At 55.4% G+C, this 12,662-nt stretch overlaps 3 protein-coding genes across 3 annotated transcripts; 1 reads left to right on the plus strand and 2 right to left on the minus strand.

The window, feature by feature from the left end:
• Positions 1–685: 685 nt before the first annotated feature.
• VTJ04DRAFT_6674 (uncharacterized protein) lies at positions 686–2,444 on the plus strand (the record flags this gene model as incomplete). Its single annotated transcript, XM_069364919.1, has 3 exons — positions 686–1,069; positions 1,126–1,931; positions 2,027–2,444. 3 exons carry the CDS (start codon positions 686–688, stop codon positions 2,442–2,444), a joined length of 1,608 nt encoding a protein of 535 aa, XP_069218698.1.
• Positions 2,445–3,171: 727 nt separating this feature from the next.
• Positions 3,172–5,588, minus strand: VTJ04DRAFT_6675 (uncharacterized protein; the record flags this gene model as incomplete). Its single annotated transcript, XM_069364920.1, has 3 exons — positions 3,172–4,290; positions 4,352–4,882; positions 4,944–5,588. The coding sequence occupies 3 exons, from the start codon at positions 5,586–5,588 to the stop codon at positions 3,172–3,174; spliced, it is 2,295 nt and encodes a 764-aa protein (XP_069218699.1).
• Positions 5,589–8,260: 2,672 nt separating this feature from the next.
• Positions 8,261–10,752, minus strand: VTJ04DRAFT_6676 (uncharacterized protein; the record flags this gene model as incomplete). Its single annotated transcript, XM_069364921.1, has 6 exons — positions 8,261–8,465; positions 8,582–9,372; positions 9,427–9,586; positions 9,675–10,050; positions 10,114–10,269; positions 10,350–10,752. 6 exons carry the CDS (start codon positions 10,750–10,752, stop codon positions 8,261–8,263), a joined length of 2,091 nt encoding a protein of 696 aa, XP_069218700.1.
• Positions 10,753–12,662: the final 1,910 nt, after the last annotated feature.

Consider the following 12,662-nt stretch of genomic DNA (forward strand, 5'->3'; position numbering starts at 1 on the left):
TAGCCCCTTTGGGAAGGTTAGATACTCAACCGTTCAGCCGTTTCCGCAACGTTGCATCGACGCCAAGACGTGGACTTTCACCTCACTCCTTCCTTCATCCTTGAGTTCCATCTCTTTTTCTAATTCATGGACTCAATCCAACATTTCCATAACAGGTAAGGTACCTTATCTATTGTTTTCCCTGTAACTTAACCTGAACCACCATCATCCATCTCCACTCAGGAACATGGACATAGGTACCTGTACTCTGTACCTGAGTTGACCTGTCGATATGTAACAAAGAAGAGACAACAACAAGTTGCAACTATCAAAGTCCAGTCTCTGAAACGTCCAACGCCAGTGCAACCACACGCAACCACACTGCCACTTCACGTTCACCATGACCACCAATTGCCCTACTACTGCTTCTCATCTTGACTCTCGGTCTCTTGGTCGTCTTGGGGCATCCAACCCGGCATCTTCGGATGGTTCTCTCAGACCTGGCCATCTCATCCAGCCTGGTCAGTGACACACTTGTTCTTGAGCACCGTACCTACGTGGCCATGACTTGTATCTGTGCTGTGCGTGTCCTGGTCTGTGTCAAACCACCCCTATAGTATTTCTAGTCCCCCTCCATCAACCACGCCCTTCTCACCCCCCTATTACACTCTCTACCCATTCCCAGCCTTCACACCCAACCATCACCATGTCCCCTCCCAATAACCCCAACCTCGGCCCTGGCCTCCGCCCCAGCGGCATCACCAAGCTCACCAACTGCCTCGTCCTGCGCGACGATGACCTGGTCTGGGACGACATTTGGATCAGCTCCACCACAGGCAAAATCGTCGACGCCCAGTCGGCATTTTACGATGACCTCCTTGTCCCCGACACGGTTATCGACCTCCAAGGCCGTATTGTCTGCCCCGGTTTCATCGACGTTCAGCTCAACGGCGCGTTTGGCTTCAACTTTTCCTGTCTGGTCGATGACTATCCCGACCGTTTGAGCGAGCTGAACAAGAAGTTGGTCAAAACAGGGGTCACTTCGTATCTACCCACTGTAACGAGCCAGACGAGTCATCTCTACAAGAAGGTTAGAGTTGGAGTCACGACTTGACTTAGCCCACCCCTTACTAACCTCCGGACCAGGTCCTCCCCCATCTCGCCCCCTCCGGCTCCCTCCGCAACCCGCACCTCGGCGCCGAATCCCTCGGCGCCCACGTCGAAGGGCCCTTTCTGAACCCGCTCCGCAACGGCGTTCACAACCCCTCCGTCCTCCGCACTGCCACTTCTTTTTCGGATCTCGAGGACATGTATGGCGCAGAGAACTTGATCTCCCCACCATCTCCATCATCACAGTCTTCATCAATAGGAGGACCGGTGATCAAACTCATAACCCTCGCCCCCGAACTTTCCCTCTCCCCCATGTGCCAAACCATTATCCCCACCCTCGTCCGGCGGGGGATTGTCGTTTCGATAGGCCACTCGGATGCCACCTACGCTGAGGCTTCGGCCGCGGTGTCAGCTGGCGCGAGCATGGTGACGCACCTTTTGAACGCCATGCGTCCGTTTCATCAGCGGGAGCCGGGGATTTTCGGGGTTCTTGCTGGCTCAGAAGTGGAAGTGCAAGAATTGGGACCATTCCGACTTGCGACTGCGCCTGAGCCAAAAGAAGGACCGGGACCGCAGCATCGGCAGCAGCAACCCGGAGGTAATAATAAAAAGAGAAGGCCGTACTTTGGGTTGGTATGCGACGGCATCCACCTCCACCCCGCCACGGTCCGGTTGGCGTCCAGAGTTCATCCGGACGGCATGGTTCTGGTCACTGACGCGATGCATGTACTGGGGTTGCCGGACGGGCGGTATGAGTGGACGAACGGAGACGGAGAAGATTGTTGGCTCGTGAAGAGGGGGAGGGTTTGTACGGCGGAGGGAACGGGGGATATTGCAGGGAGGTGAGTTCTTTTTTCTTCTTCTTTGCTCTCTTGTTTCTCGGTTTCTTTTCCCTTCTTAGGTTCATTCTGACTGCTTGGTTGACGATACACCACAGCTCCTCAACCCTCCTCCAATGCCTCCAAACCCTCCTCGACCAAACCTCCCTGCCCCTCCCCCTCGCCTTGCGCACCGTAACGGCCACACCGGCAGCCATGCTCGGCCTGGACGGGGTCAAGGGGACGCTCAGGCCCGGAGCGGACGCGGATCTAGTGGTTTTGTCCTTTGATGATGTCGAGGACGATGGTCAGGATGATGAGGATGTGCAGCAACATCAGGAACATCAGTCGACAGGCGGCGCAGACATCTCCTCTTCTTCTTCTTCCTCCTCCTCTTCCAGCAGTAACGACAGTGATGACGAAGGAGAAGACAACGAAAACAGAGGTGAGGTGAAAAAGCTGCAGAGATTGGTGGTGGAAGAGGTGTGGAAGTTTGGGGTGCGCGTTTATCGCCGGGAAGAAGAGAAGACCACCTAACTGGTAGGTATCCGAGTCAACTCAGGTAGGGGTAAATGTAGGAAGTGCTGTGTCTCAGTGGCTTGGTTCAGCAGCGTCATCTACTGACCCGAGGAGAAAAAGGAGCAGGTCAGGGGTGCAGGTTTGGAATGCCTTCGCCAGGTTTATTTACTTTTCGTGTTTGGTAGGTTGAGTAAAAGAGTGGTTGGTCTGTCAGAACCCAAGCCAAACGCTCAAGAAGAGAGAGTTTGGAGGGACGAACTGGTGTAGTGTGTTCAAGCATGGTTATTAAGAGATCGCAAAGAATTTCGTACAACACAGGTAGAACACGGGATATCGAGTGAGAAATAAAGGAAAAGTAGTGTACGGGAGGGAGTCCAACTTGACGACGGCCAGGCCGAACGGATTCTTGATCATGGCCAAAGCTCCAGTCATAGATCAGGTACTCCTATAGCTATCTAATCTCTCGGCGTTAGTGAAGAAATATATACGTTGCATTATAAACACCAAAGTATTTAGGTATCTTCGCGACTATCATCAGAACAGACATGGCCATTCATATCCTCCACCGTCCTCCTCTGGGTATATGCAAGGTATCTCCTCCAAACCCAACCATTAGATCCATCCATCCCTCCACATCATCATAGATAGGTAGGTAGATATCAACAATCATCATAACTCATCACAACAACCAATCCTCACAACCCCACTTCCCTTCAACATCCCCTCTCCCGTAGTTATCCAACTCTCAACTCAGCGTAAAACTCCCCGTCACCCCCTCAAAAGCCTTGATACTCCCAATCAACGGCTTCGAGTCGCCATAATACCTCAGCCGATACGTCCCGGCCACATCCTCCGCCTCGTCCGTCTCCCAGGTAATCGTCACCTCGCTGTACCCCAGCGCCCAGTTGGTGCGCTTCCACGTGTACACCAGCCTCCAATCCGCGTCGTCCAGCACGCGAACCCACTTATTCGTCGCCGTGTCCAGCTTCTCGACCGCAGCGAACGTCCCCTCGAGGCGGAGGTTATTCCTCGGATTCGCGCCGACAAAGGTTGCTTTGACGACCTCGCCCCGGCGGTACGACGATTTTGGCGCGGAGATGACCTGCCCGAAGGATTTGCCAATCGGGGTGTTGTCAACCACTACGCCGGTGATGAAGCTCAGGCTCTTCGCCCTGTTGTCAGGAGGCGTCGGCCCGGCCGGCGGCGCGCCCGTGGCGTTCGGCGCCAGGTACGGCAGCCCCCGCAGCGTCAGGTTGACGTACGCGGGCAGCTGGTAGGGGCCGAAGAGGGTGCTCGCGCCCTCGTAGCGCTGGATTTGGTATTCCTCGGGGGTGGTGACGTAGTGTGCGTAGCTGTTTGCAGGGCCGCCGACAATGACGTACGGGTCCTGATCGCCGGTAATGCCCGCACTGGCGGCAGCGGTTTTCACCGCATCGCGCCACCGGCGCCCAGCCATGGTGGTGATTTCGGAGGGGGAGACCACGATGATGAACTGCCCGACGCGAAGCGCTTGGATGTCCACGATGTTGGGCGACCAGGCATACGGGACCGACATCTCGCCCACGTCGAGGAGGATGGGCTTGGCGCCGTGGCAGGCGCGTTGTTGGGCGCTCGGGGTGCGCAGGAGGCCGGCGACGGCGTTCCACATGGGGTTGTTGGGTGCGCCCGAGTCGCCTTGAGTGAAGTCGAAGGCGCCGGGCCAGTCGGAGGTGCCGGCGGCGAAGGAGTAGCCCAGCGCGGCGGGGCAGGTTTGGACGATGGTGCCGTTGGGGAGGGGGAACTTGTAGTATTGCATGTCCTGGTAGAAGTGGAACGAGCGGACCGTGGGGCCGACAACGGGGGTGGATTGGGAATCGAACGAGTCCTGGGGAGAGAGTCAGTCATTCAGCTGATCATCACGTCGACGGACTCAGGGGTATACTCACGTAAAGCGCCTTGGCCCCCGAAAACTGGCGGTCGGCGATGACATAGCAGCTCGACACACCCAGATCAAGCTTATGGAACATGGGCCCGCGGGCGCGGCAGGCCTGCGACTTGCCGTCGGCGCAGGTGCTGGTCATGAAATCGCACATCTGGTTCGATCCGTCCTCGCACCAAGCGCCCAAGATGTTGGGGCTGACGTCGCCCAGGTTGGCCTGGGCAAAGCCGGCAACGAACCCATCCGCCGCGTGGCTTGATCCCTTGACCGACTTCTCAAACAGATACGCCGCGAGGCCCTTGTTGTCGCCGGTGATGTGGGTGTTGTTGCCCTGCATGGAGGTCGGATGGACGGCGAACCACGTCAGGACGCCAATATTCTTGCCGTCTGACGCCCGCTGGAAGCGCAGCAGCGTCAGCGTCTTGTCAACGCTGTCGGTGTATCGCGCACGCTCCTCCTCCGGGTTGGCGAGGTACGCGTAGAGGCTGCGGTTGATGTTGGCGTCGTCGACTCGGGTGGTGCCAAAGTCGAGATACCCCTGAATGGGTGGTCAGCAAAGCCAGCAGAAGCCAGGGATTCCTCCTCTTCCTCTCACTCACCTCTTGCAAGTTCTCATGCGCCCTCTTAATCGACAGCACCGCGCCGTCCACAATGGCCTGGTACCCTTGCTTATCGAATCCCAGACTCGTGAGCTGCGGGAGGAGGTAGTTAAACCAACCACCGGGACCGCTGTGCGAGTGAGTTCCCGTGATGGCCACATTCGTCCGGCCATACACCGAATACTGGGAGCCCAAAGCCGCCACCTTCTCGAGGATGCCGTTCCGAATCGCCGTGTCACCGGCCATGGTATCCAGGACGACATACACAAAGCGGTTCGCAGACCCGACCTCGCCAATGATGAACGTGCGCGCGTAAAGACGCTGGCGCAGGCCGCTGCCGACCTGATCCATGTTGGCGTACCCAGCCAGGTTGATCTCGACCACGGGGCCGGTGATGTCCGCCTTGCCGACGCCAATCAGGTACTTGTCGCCGCGGACGGCGGCGCGCTTGGTGACGGGAGCATCATTTTGGGTCTCGAGGACTTCTTCAGACCGGACTCGCAACCTCCTGACTGCCGATTCAGACTTTGCGAGAGGCTGGGAGAGGGCGACGAAAGCCAGGATGCAGAGGAAGAAGACGGTCAATGTCGCGAGGACCGTCCTCCTCGGGGCAGGGCCCCGACCGCGCTGTTGCTGGAAAGGCATTCTCTTGATCTAACCCGGCCACGTCTCCTCAGGCGGTGGCAGAGGGACCTGAGCACAGGGAGGAGAGGTGAGGGCAGGCGGATAGATAGGTAGGATGGGGGACGGAGTGGAGGGAGGTATCTGCCACTTATAAGCTACTACCACCTCACTTACATCACAACAACACCCCCAATGGCCGGCGGAGCCACAAAAGTCCCTAGGTCCCGGGACCGTCCCGAAATCCCAATTCCCGCCGCGTTGAGCCCCCCGTCAAGCAAAGGTCCAAGCTTTCCCCCCCAACAACTTAGTTAGCCGTGAGGTCGCAACGGGGCAGGGATTCCCCACAAACTTTCGCACAAGCGATGTGATGGTTGCTTTCCCAAGTTGGTAACAGCGCCGGCAGCTTGTCCGAAGGGAAGGATAGCAACAAGAGGGGAGATACGACGGATACGACGGATACGGATAGGACAGGTAGGATAAGAGGGGATAGTGGGAGGGAAGAGAGGAGGGGGAAGACGCGCGTCAACAACAACACGCCGACAACAGCTGTTCATGTGAATACGTCAGGAGTCAAAGCGGTAACATCGACCTATGTAAGTTGACCGGCGGGGGATGGTGATGATAAACCAGGCGACCTTGATGCCACCGATCAGGAATCCCTCCCCCTCCCCCTTTTCGACCTCATCGTAGCGAACGAGCAAGTGTACGCAATCTCCTAACCAGCCCACTAACTCTATCCAACTCCTCCTGACATCCAACAAAAGCCTTGCCTCCCAACTTGGAAGATCAACAATGGCAAACCTCCCCGACCAACTCCCAAGCTAGTTCCATCCACACCATAATAAAACCAATCCTTGATCTCCAACGAATGACGTGAAGTAAAGGTGTATGTCCAGTAACCAAGCTTCCTCCAATCCAATCTGCAGCCCAGCAAACCGGCAGCGGGAGCGGCGCCAACGCCACCTCCAACTCCCCCACCACAACGCCTCCGGTTCCTGAACCAAACTCACCAATCACGCCCCCAACTCCCCTTCCGCGCTCAGCGGGTGGCTTTGCCGAGCCCGCGCGGCCTTGTGTCACTGTGACACGCGATCGAGGGGTTCAAGGGGCGAGCTTCTTCAAATCTAGGTTTACCAACGCCTATTGGATGCGATCTAGGAATCAAATAAATTTCGGGGATTTTGTAGGGGAATTTCGGTCTTCGCTCTTCTTTCCATCCAGCACCGAGAGCACTGACATTCCTCACATGTGGGGGGAGGGGAGGGAGCATGAACTCCTACTCAGTAAGTACTAAACCCGGATGCAAGCAGCCTACCCACAGAAGCAAAGCTGCAAGGTCACCTGGACGCGTGCGCGCTCGCATCAACACAACGTCGGGGCTGGGCTGGGCTGGCTGCGGCGCATGGAAGCTGCAAAAGATTGGTGGCGGTTGGGGAGATTGCAGAGCGGCCGCGCGATCCTACCCTAGGATACCCTGGGAGGGGCATGTGCCTCTCTCTCAACACAAATCCCTTCAGCGGCGATTGCGATGCATGGAAGCTTGGGGCCGGGCCGTTGCATTTGTTGTGGGGTGGATGGGAATGTCACCGACACTGCGGAGTAAGCAGTTGGACTAACTAGGGGGACGGTGAGGACCTTACCTAGGTTGACAGGAGGGGAGGAGACTGCGGCTAGTGGAGGTATGTATGTATGTAGCTTCAAAGATGGTGTGAGTGGGTTGTGGAATCGAGATCTGCTGCTTGTTTTAAAAAGATCATCTTCAACGATGTTTCCCTACGTGACTTACGTCCTTTATGACCTCGAAATTTGACTCGGCGGGTTATTTGCCCAAGTCCCGTCCGTCCGTCCCCTGCAGCAAAATGCCGACAGAAGGATTCGGCATGTCCGCTGTCAGGGTGGACCCTGGAGGAATTACTGGGGTTCCCTCAGGATCGTAGCGAAATAGGGACTTGAAGGCCTCAACCAATCCACCAATCCATCAGGTCAACTTTATGTCATCCCTACGCTACCTACATATTTTTGGAAGGCTGTGGGATACATGGAATCCATTCAGACGACAGACTATTGTCTGGAAAAGGTGTTGAGTGATATGCTTTATCTACAGTTTGTCTTTACAGACAAGACTGAGTTACGTGCAGCGAGCAGTGTGTTAGTCAGAGGCAAAAAGACTTTCACGGTTGAAGAATCATACATGTCGGACACATACCAAGTTCAAGGAGAGCGGGCATACATACAAACACATCACTAGGACAGCTCCAGGTAAAGGTGTCAATCATACAGAATTAGAAAAGATATATTATACAGTCAAAGCCACAACCCCAAAGACTAACAACCACCAACACTGTCATGACCTCTCGTTAACAGCACAATTCCATCCGCGACTTTCACAGGATAGCTAAACAACTTCCACCTCCCTCCTCCTTCCCTCCCTATTAACCCAACATCACAACCAAGAAAACAACAAGGCTTTTCTCTTCCCTTTCTTCCCTTCCATCTCCCTCCCTACCAAGGTATCTACCCAACCAAACCAACCCCAACCCCATTGCCATGCCATGCCCTGCCATGCCATGCATTCAATAACTATGTACTATACACGAAAGAAAGTAAGAACTAAAAACTAATAATATCCGCGACATGCACAATCCCCAACTTGCTTGCTTGCTTCCCCCTTTTCCGCGACCCCCTTTCTCGTCCTAACATACACATGTACCGAGGTGTCCAGCAACCGTGAACACCTTACACAAGAACCCAGGCAAGCAAGCAAGCAAACCCCATCCCACCATGCCATGCAATACCATATCATCCCATAACCATGCTACGCCTGGTACCCACTCGCTCCAAATGGTCATCATACAACACCAACCCTTTATACTCCTTCCTTCCTCTTCAGCCACACCTCTTCATCTGCCATATACCACCCCCGATATCTCCCCTTACCCCCTCCAAACGGCGCAAAAGAAACTCAAGACTTCCCTCACCAAAAAAGACACCATCAAATCCTCGACGGCGCCCACAAATTCTCAATGCCCTGCCACCCCAACTCCCCGATGCCGCTGCCGGCCAAAGGCGACTCGGAAAGCTCGCGGCAGAGACGTGGCACCAGCGTGTTGGGCGCGGCAGCAAACGCCGCGACGACGCTGACGCTTCCAAGCCCGTGAGTTGCCGGTGCCGACCCAAGGCCAAAACCCAGTCCAAGGCTGGGGGTGCTCGGGCGGGATGAGAAGGTTGTGGCTAGTGGCGCATTCGAAGTTGCGGTCGCAGAAGTCGCAGTCATGGCATTCGTAGCAGCCGTAACCGTGGTGCTGAGATCCGTCGTCATATTCGCAGCAGCAGGAACAGAATAGCCATGAGCGTGACCAAACCTCGTAGTAGGACCTTGCAAAAACTCGTGCGGAAACCGACCAGCTTCTCCGCTGGCGCCACCGTTGCCACCAGCAAGAGGACTATAGCCAAACACTCCTCCTTCTCCTCCAACAGCGCCGCCACCATCGGTGTTTCCCGGGGTCTGTAACACAAAAGCAGGAGCAGCGACGTTCAAACCCGCCTTTGCGAGGTCCGAAGTCGACATGGCGGAGCTAGGCCGTGGAGCAGATTGCGTTCGTGCTTCCTCGCCTTTGTCATCGCTGGCAAGCATGACCGGACTGGCAGCGGGAGCACGCGGCGGGATCGAAGGGGGTACCGAGTTCGGCCGCTGAAACTGAGAGCCAGAAATGCCAAGGGTCGACGAAGCGTCGGTAGCGCTGCCACTGCCGTTGGTGCTGCTGGTGCAATCATTCACGACAATGGCCGGCACGATGGGGCCCGCCTGCGACGGCTGGGCTGCTGGCTGCTTGTTGTTCTACAACCCAAGCTGGCCGACACCGGGCTCCATTGAGGTATCGGACAGGTTGATAAGCAGCTGGGCAAGGCAGCGTTTGGTGGCCGCGTCGTCGCGCAGGACGGCCGAGAAAGTCTGGTCACGGAGCGGCTGCGGAAGGCATTGCCGGAGGGCCTCACGAGCGCGGGCATTGTCGCTGAGCCTGTTTGAAACGGCGAGTCAGCGAACGGGATCCATGCAAGAAATGAAAGGCAACGACAAAAAAAAAAAAAAAAAAAAAAAAACTAGACCTCAGGAAGCATCTAACTACATGTTTGAGCAGCCGTGCCGTCTGCTGTTCGACCAACTGGGCAACCATGGTGCTGAGGACGGTTCCCACCGCGTAGAAACGCTCGTAGGTGGCGCAGATGTAGTTCAGGCCGTTATCGTCCAGCAAGATCTTTTGGACGATAAAGATGGCAACCGTCTTGCTGAGTTCCGAGCCTGTCTCCATGATGCGCAGGCAAAGCGGGATGATTTCGGTTGTGAGGAGAAAGTTAATCACTTCGGAGGAGTCGTTCTTGACGAGAGCGCCGATAACACCCAGCGACGTGAGGCGGAGATATTCGAACGGGCGTGACTTAGACGTCGTGTTCAGAAAGGGATACAGATAGAGCGGGATGTGGGCTTAGGACCTGTTAGCTTGATTGATTCTGTTTCAAGGTGCTGCAAGGTCGGTCGGCGGCTTACCGTTGAGAAATAGGGTACGCGTCTCGTTGTGGGAGGCGACGCACTGAAGGAGGGCCAGGGCATTGCACACCCTGTTAGAAGCGGCCGCCGTAAGCTGGGAGGGGCTCAAGAGGTTGTAGACGCTGATGATCTCTTGCAGAAGCGAAGTCATGACGCCTGATGACGCGCTCAACGTTAGCCAGCGGATTATCCGCACGGCAGCGCGGAGGCTGCTGAGCTGAAGAAGAGCAACCTACCAAACGAGTGCCACAAAATAAGTGCCAACTCGGGTACCTGCTCGCGTTTCTTGCTGAGCTCCAACAGCGCAGCCTCGCGGGTGTTTTCGTTCAACAGGTCCGCGATGTACTGCAAGGTCCTGCGGTTGTCCTCAGAGACACTAGATTCGAGGGCGGCAACGTCTTGAGGGGCAGCGACCACGGCGCCATGGGCATGGGCCTGGGCGGCGAGGGCACCAACGGCGTTGTGGGCGCCGGCAAGGCGATTGTAATGTTGCTGCTGAGCGACATTCGCGGCAGCAGCGGCGGCCACGGCCTGAGCATGGTGCTGGTGCTGGTGGGTGGTCTGCTGGTGCATCCAGGCAGAGTCGGCGGCGGCCTGCGGGTACTGGTGGTGCCCGTAGACGTGGGGATTTGGCATCATTTTGGCTAGGCGATCGATTCGGTGGCGTTGGAAAGTCGGACAAAAAATGAGGTGGAGAGAGAAGCCTGTGGTTGAAGGTTGGGGAACAAAGCGGGTCGGTCGAGGTCGAAGAGTTGAAGCATCAAGAGTGGAGAGGGACTGCCAGCGTGGACGAGAGAAGTGGCAGAAAAGGTGCGTCCACAAACAGATCCAGCTTCCCCAGGTCGATACGTCGGAAGTGGCGGGGTTGGATAGTTGGTGATGCGAGGATTGTGGTGGTTTGGAGAAGCAGGGCGATCAAAGAGTCGAAGAGTCGATGGCAGTTCGAAGTTGGAGGTGAACAAACATTGGATTCGGACCAGAAACGGGGCCCAACGCGGCTGCGGAACGTGGGGCGCACGGACCAGGTCCGGTGGGGTTCCTTCCTCCAAGACGGAAAGCGGAAAGATGTGGGGCACGTGGAGGGGTCAGAGCAGCATCCAAACGGAAGGACTCAACATCAACGCCAAGCTTCCTCTCTCTCTCTGGGACTCCAAGCTGTGATATACCTGATTTGAAGATGTCAAGGAAAATAATAGAAATATAAAATAAAATAAAACAAAGTAACAGCAGGGTACCACATTTCGACTACCGGACCCATCGTAGTGAAGAATCACAAATAGGCCAAATAGTTTCTGGCTCTTTGTCATCTCTGACTTCAGTCATACCTGATATATCTCAGGATGGGAGTCAAGCATCTCAACCATCAAGTATGTATCTGGGTGTCAACCACAACTTGGATAATATCCACTCGGCTGAGAGTTCCTCCACAGCATACGAGTTGTCTCCGAGTCTCCAGTCCTCAAAAGTCAACAAGACCGAGAGGGGCGAGAGCCGGTCGAACAGCATGACTTGAGTCCCAGACTGTCTTGTCGTAATAAGGCCTTCAACCCAGCAGCTTCTCCATCATGTTGGACCAAATTGCCTACACATCAAATCTCAGGTGCCTGCTTCATGGCACATACCTGAACAAAGTCAATCCTTAAGGGCTTGGGACCGAGCATGGACAAATGCGGCGAGCAATGTCAGACATGGGAGTCAGGCAAAAGCAAGACATCCAAGTCTTTAGACCTTTAGACTGGCGTATCTCCATGATCAAAAGAAGAAGAAGTGATGGAAAGATCCAGGCCAGCCGACGGTGGTTGTAAGATACCGTAAAGTACCGGCGTAATATTGTAATCTGTCGCAATTCCTCCGTTGCACGACCCCACGGTGCAGATCGCCAAGGACGGATGAGGCTGTCTGTGGACTGGTCTGGGCGCCTTGGCTGCAGCAACGGCTTCATACAGATGGTTTTGTCGTTGTGAGGAGTCAAAAGTTTATTCCCACTCCAAAGTCAGGATGGGCAAATCCGATTGTTTCTTTCAGAACTCGGAATACAAGCTTGGAATTGAGTCCTTGGAAGGAAGAACCTGATGATGACATCAGTTCTCGGCAGTTCGCTCTTTCCACGTGTCTCTTGGAACAGGGATGGACAAACTCGAGAAACCTGGGGAAGGCGCAGGAAACAATCCATTGATGGGAATCGCGACGGGAAGATTGGCAAGAACTCAATCAGCTGAACAAAGAGAAATTTTGGGAGTCTCCGGGCAAACCATTGGCTCTCTGTCATCATCCAAATTTTGAAGACTCCAGGCATTGGAGAAGTCTCATCAAGCCCAGTTTGTCCTTACCTGGTCTCGTCAGCTGTGCCAAAGATCGAGTCTTGCATTTATTCCCCAGTTTATGTGCGGACACTTGGGCTCACCGCGAAATCCAAGTCCCTCCAGCCGAATCCCACGTCCAGGCTCAGGTTCCAGACACAAGCTGCTGACCGCCCCTGTCGGCTTGCGTGGCCAACGTCAAGAAGAGTCACTCACTCAGGCGTCCAGTCCCTTGGAGTCAAGATGCCT

The sequence above is a fragment of the Mycothermus thermophilus genome (assembly GCF_041956435.1).
Source record: "Mycothermus thermophilus strain CBS 625.91 unplaced genomic scaffold VTJ04scaffold_4, whole genome shotgun sequence".
Taxonomy (NCBI): Eukaryota; Fungi; Ascomycota; class Sordariomycetes; order Sordariales; family Chaetomiaceae; genus Mycothermus; species Mycothermus thermophilus.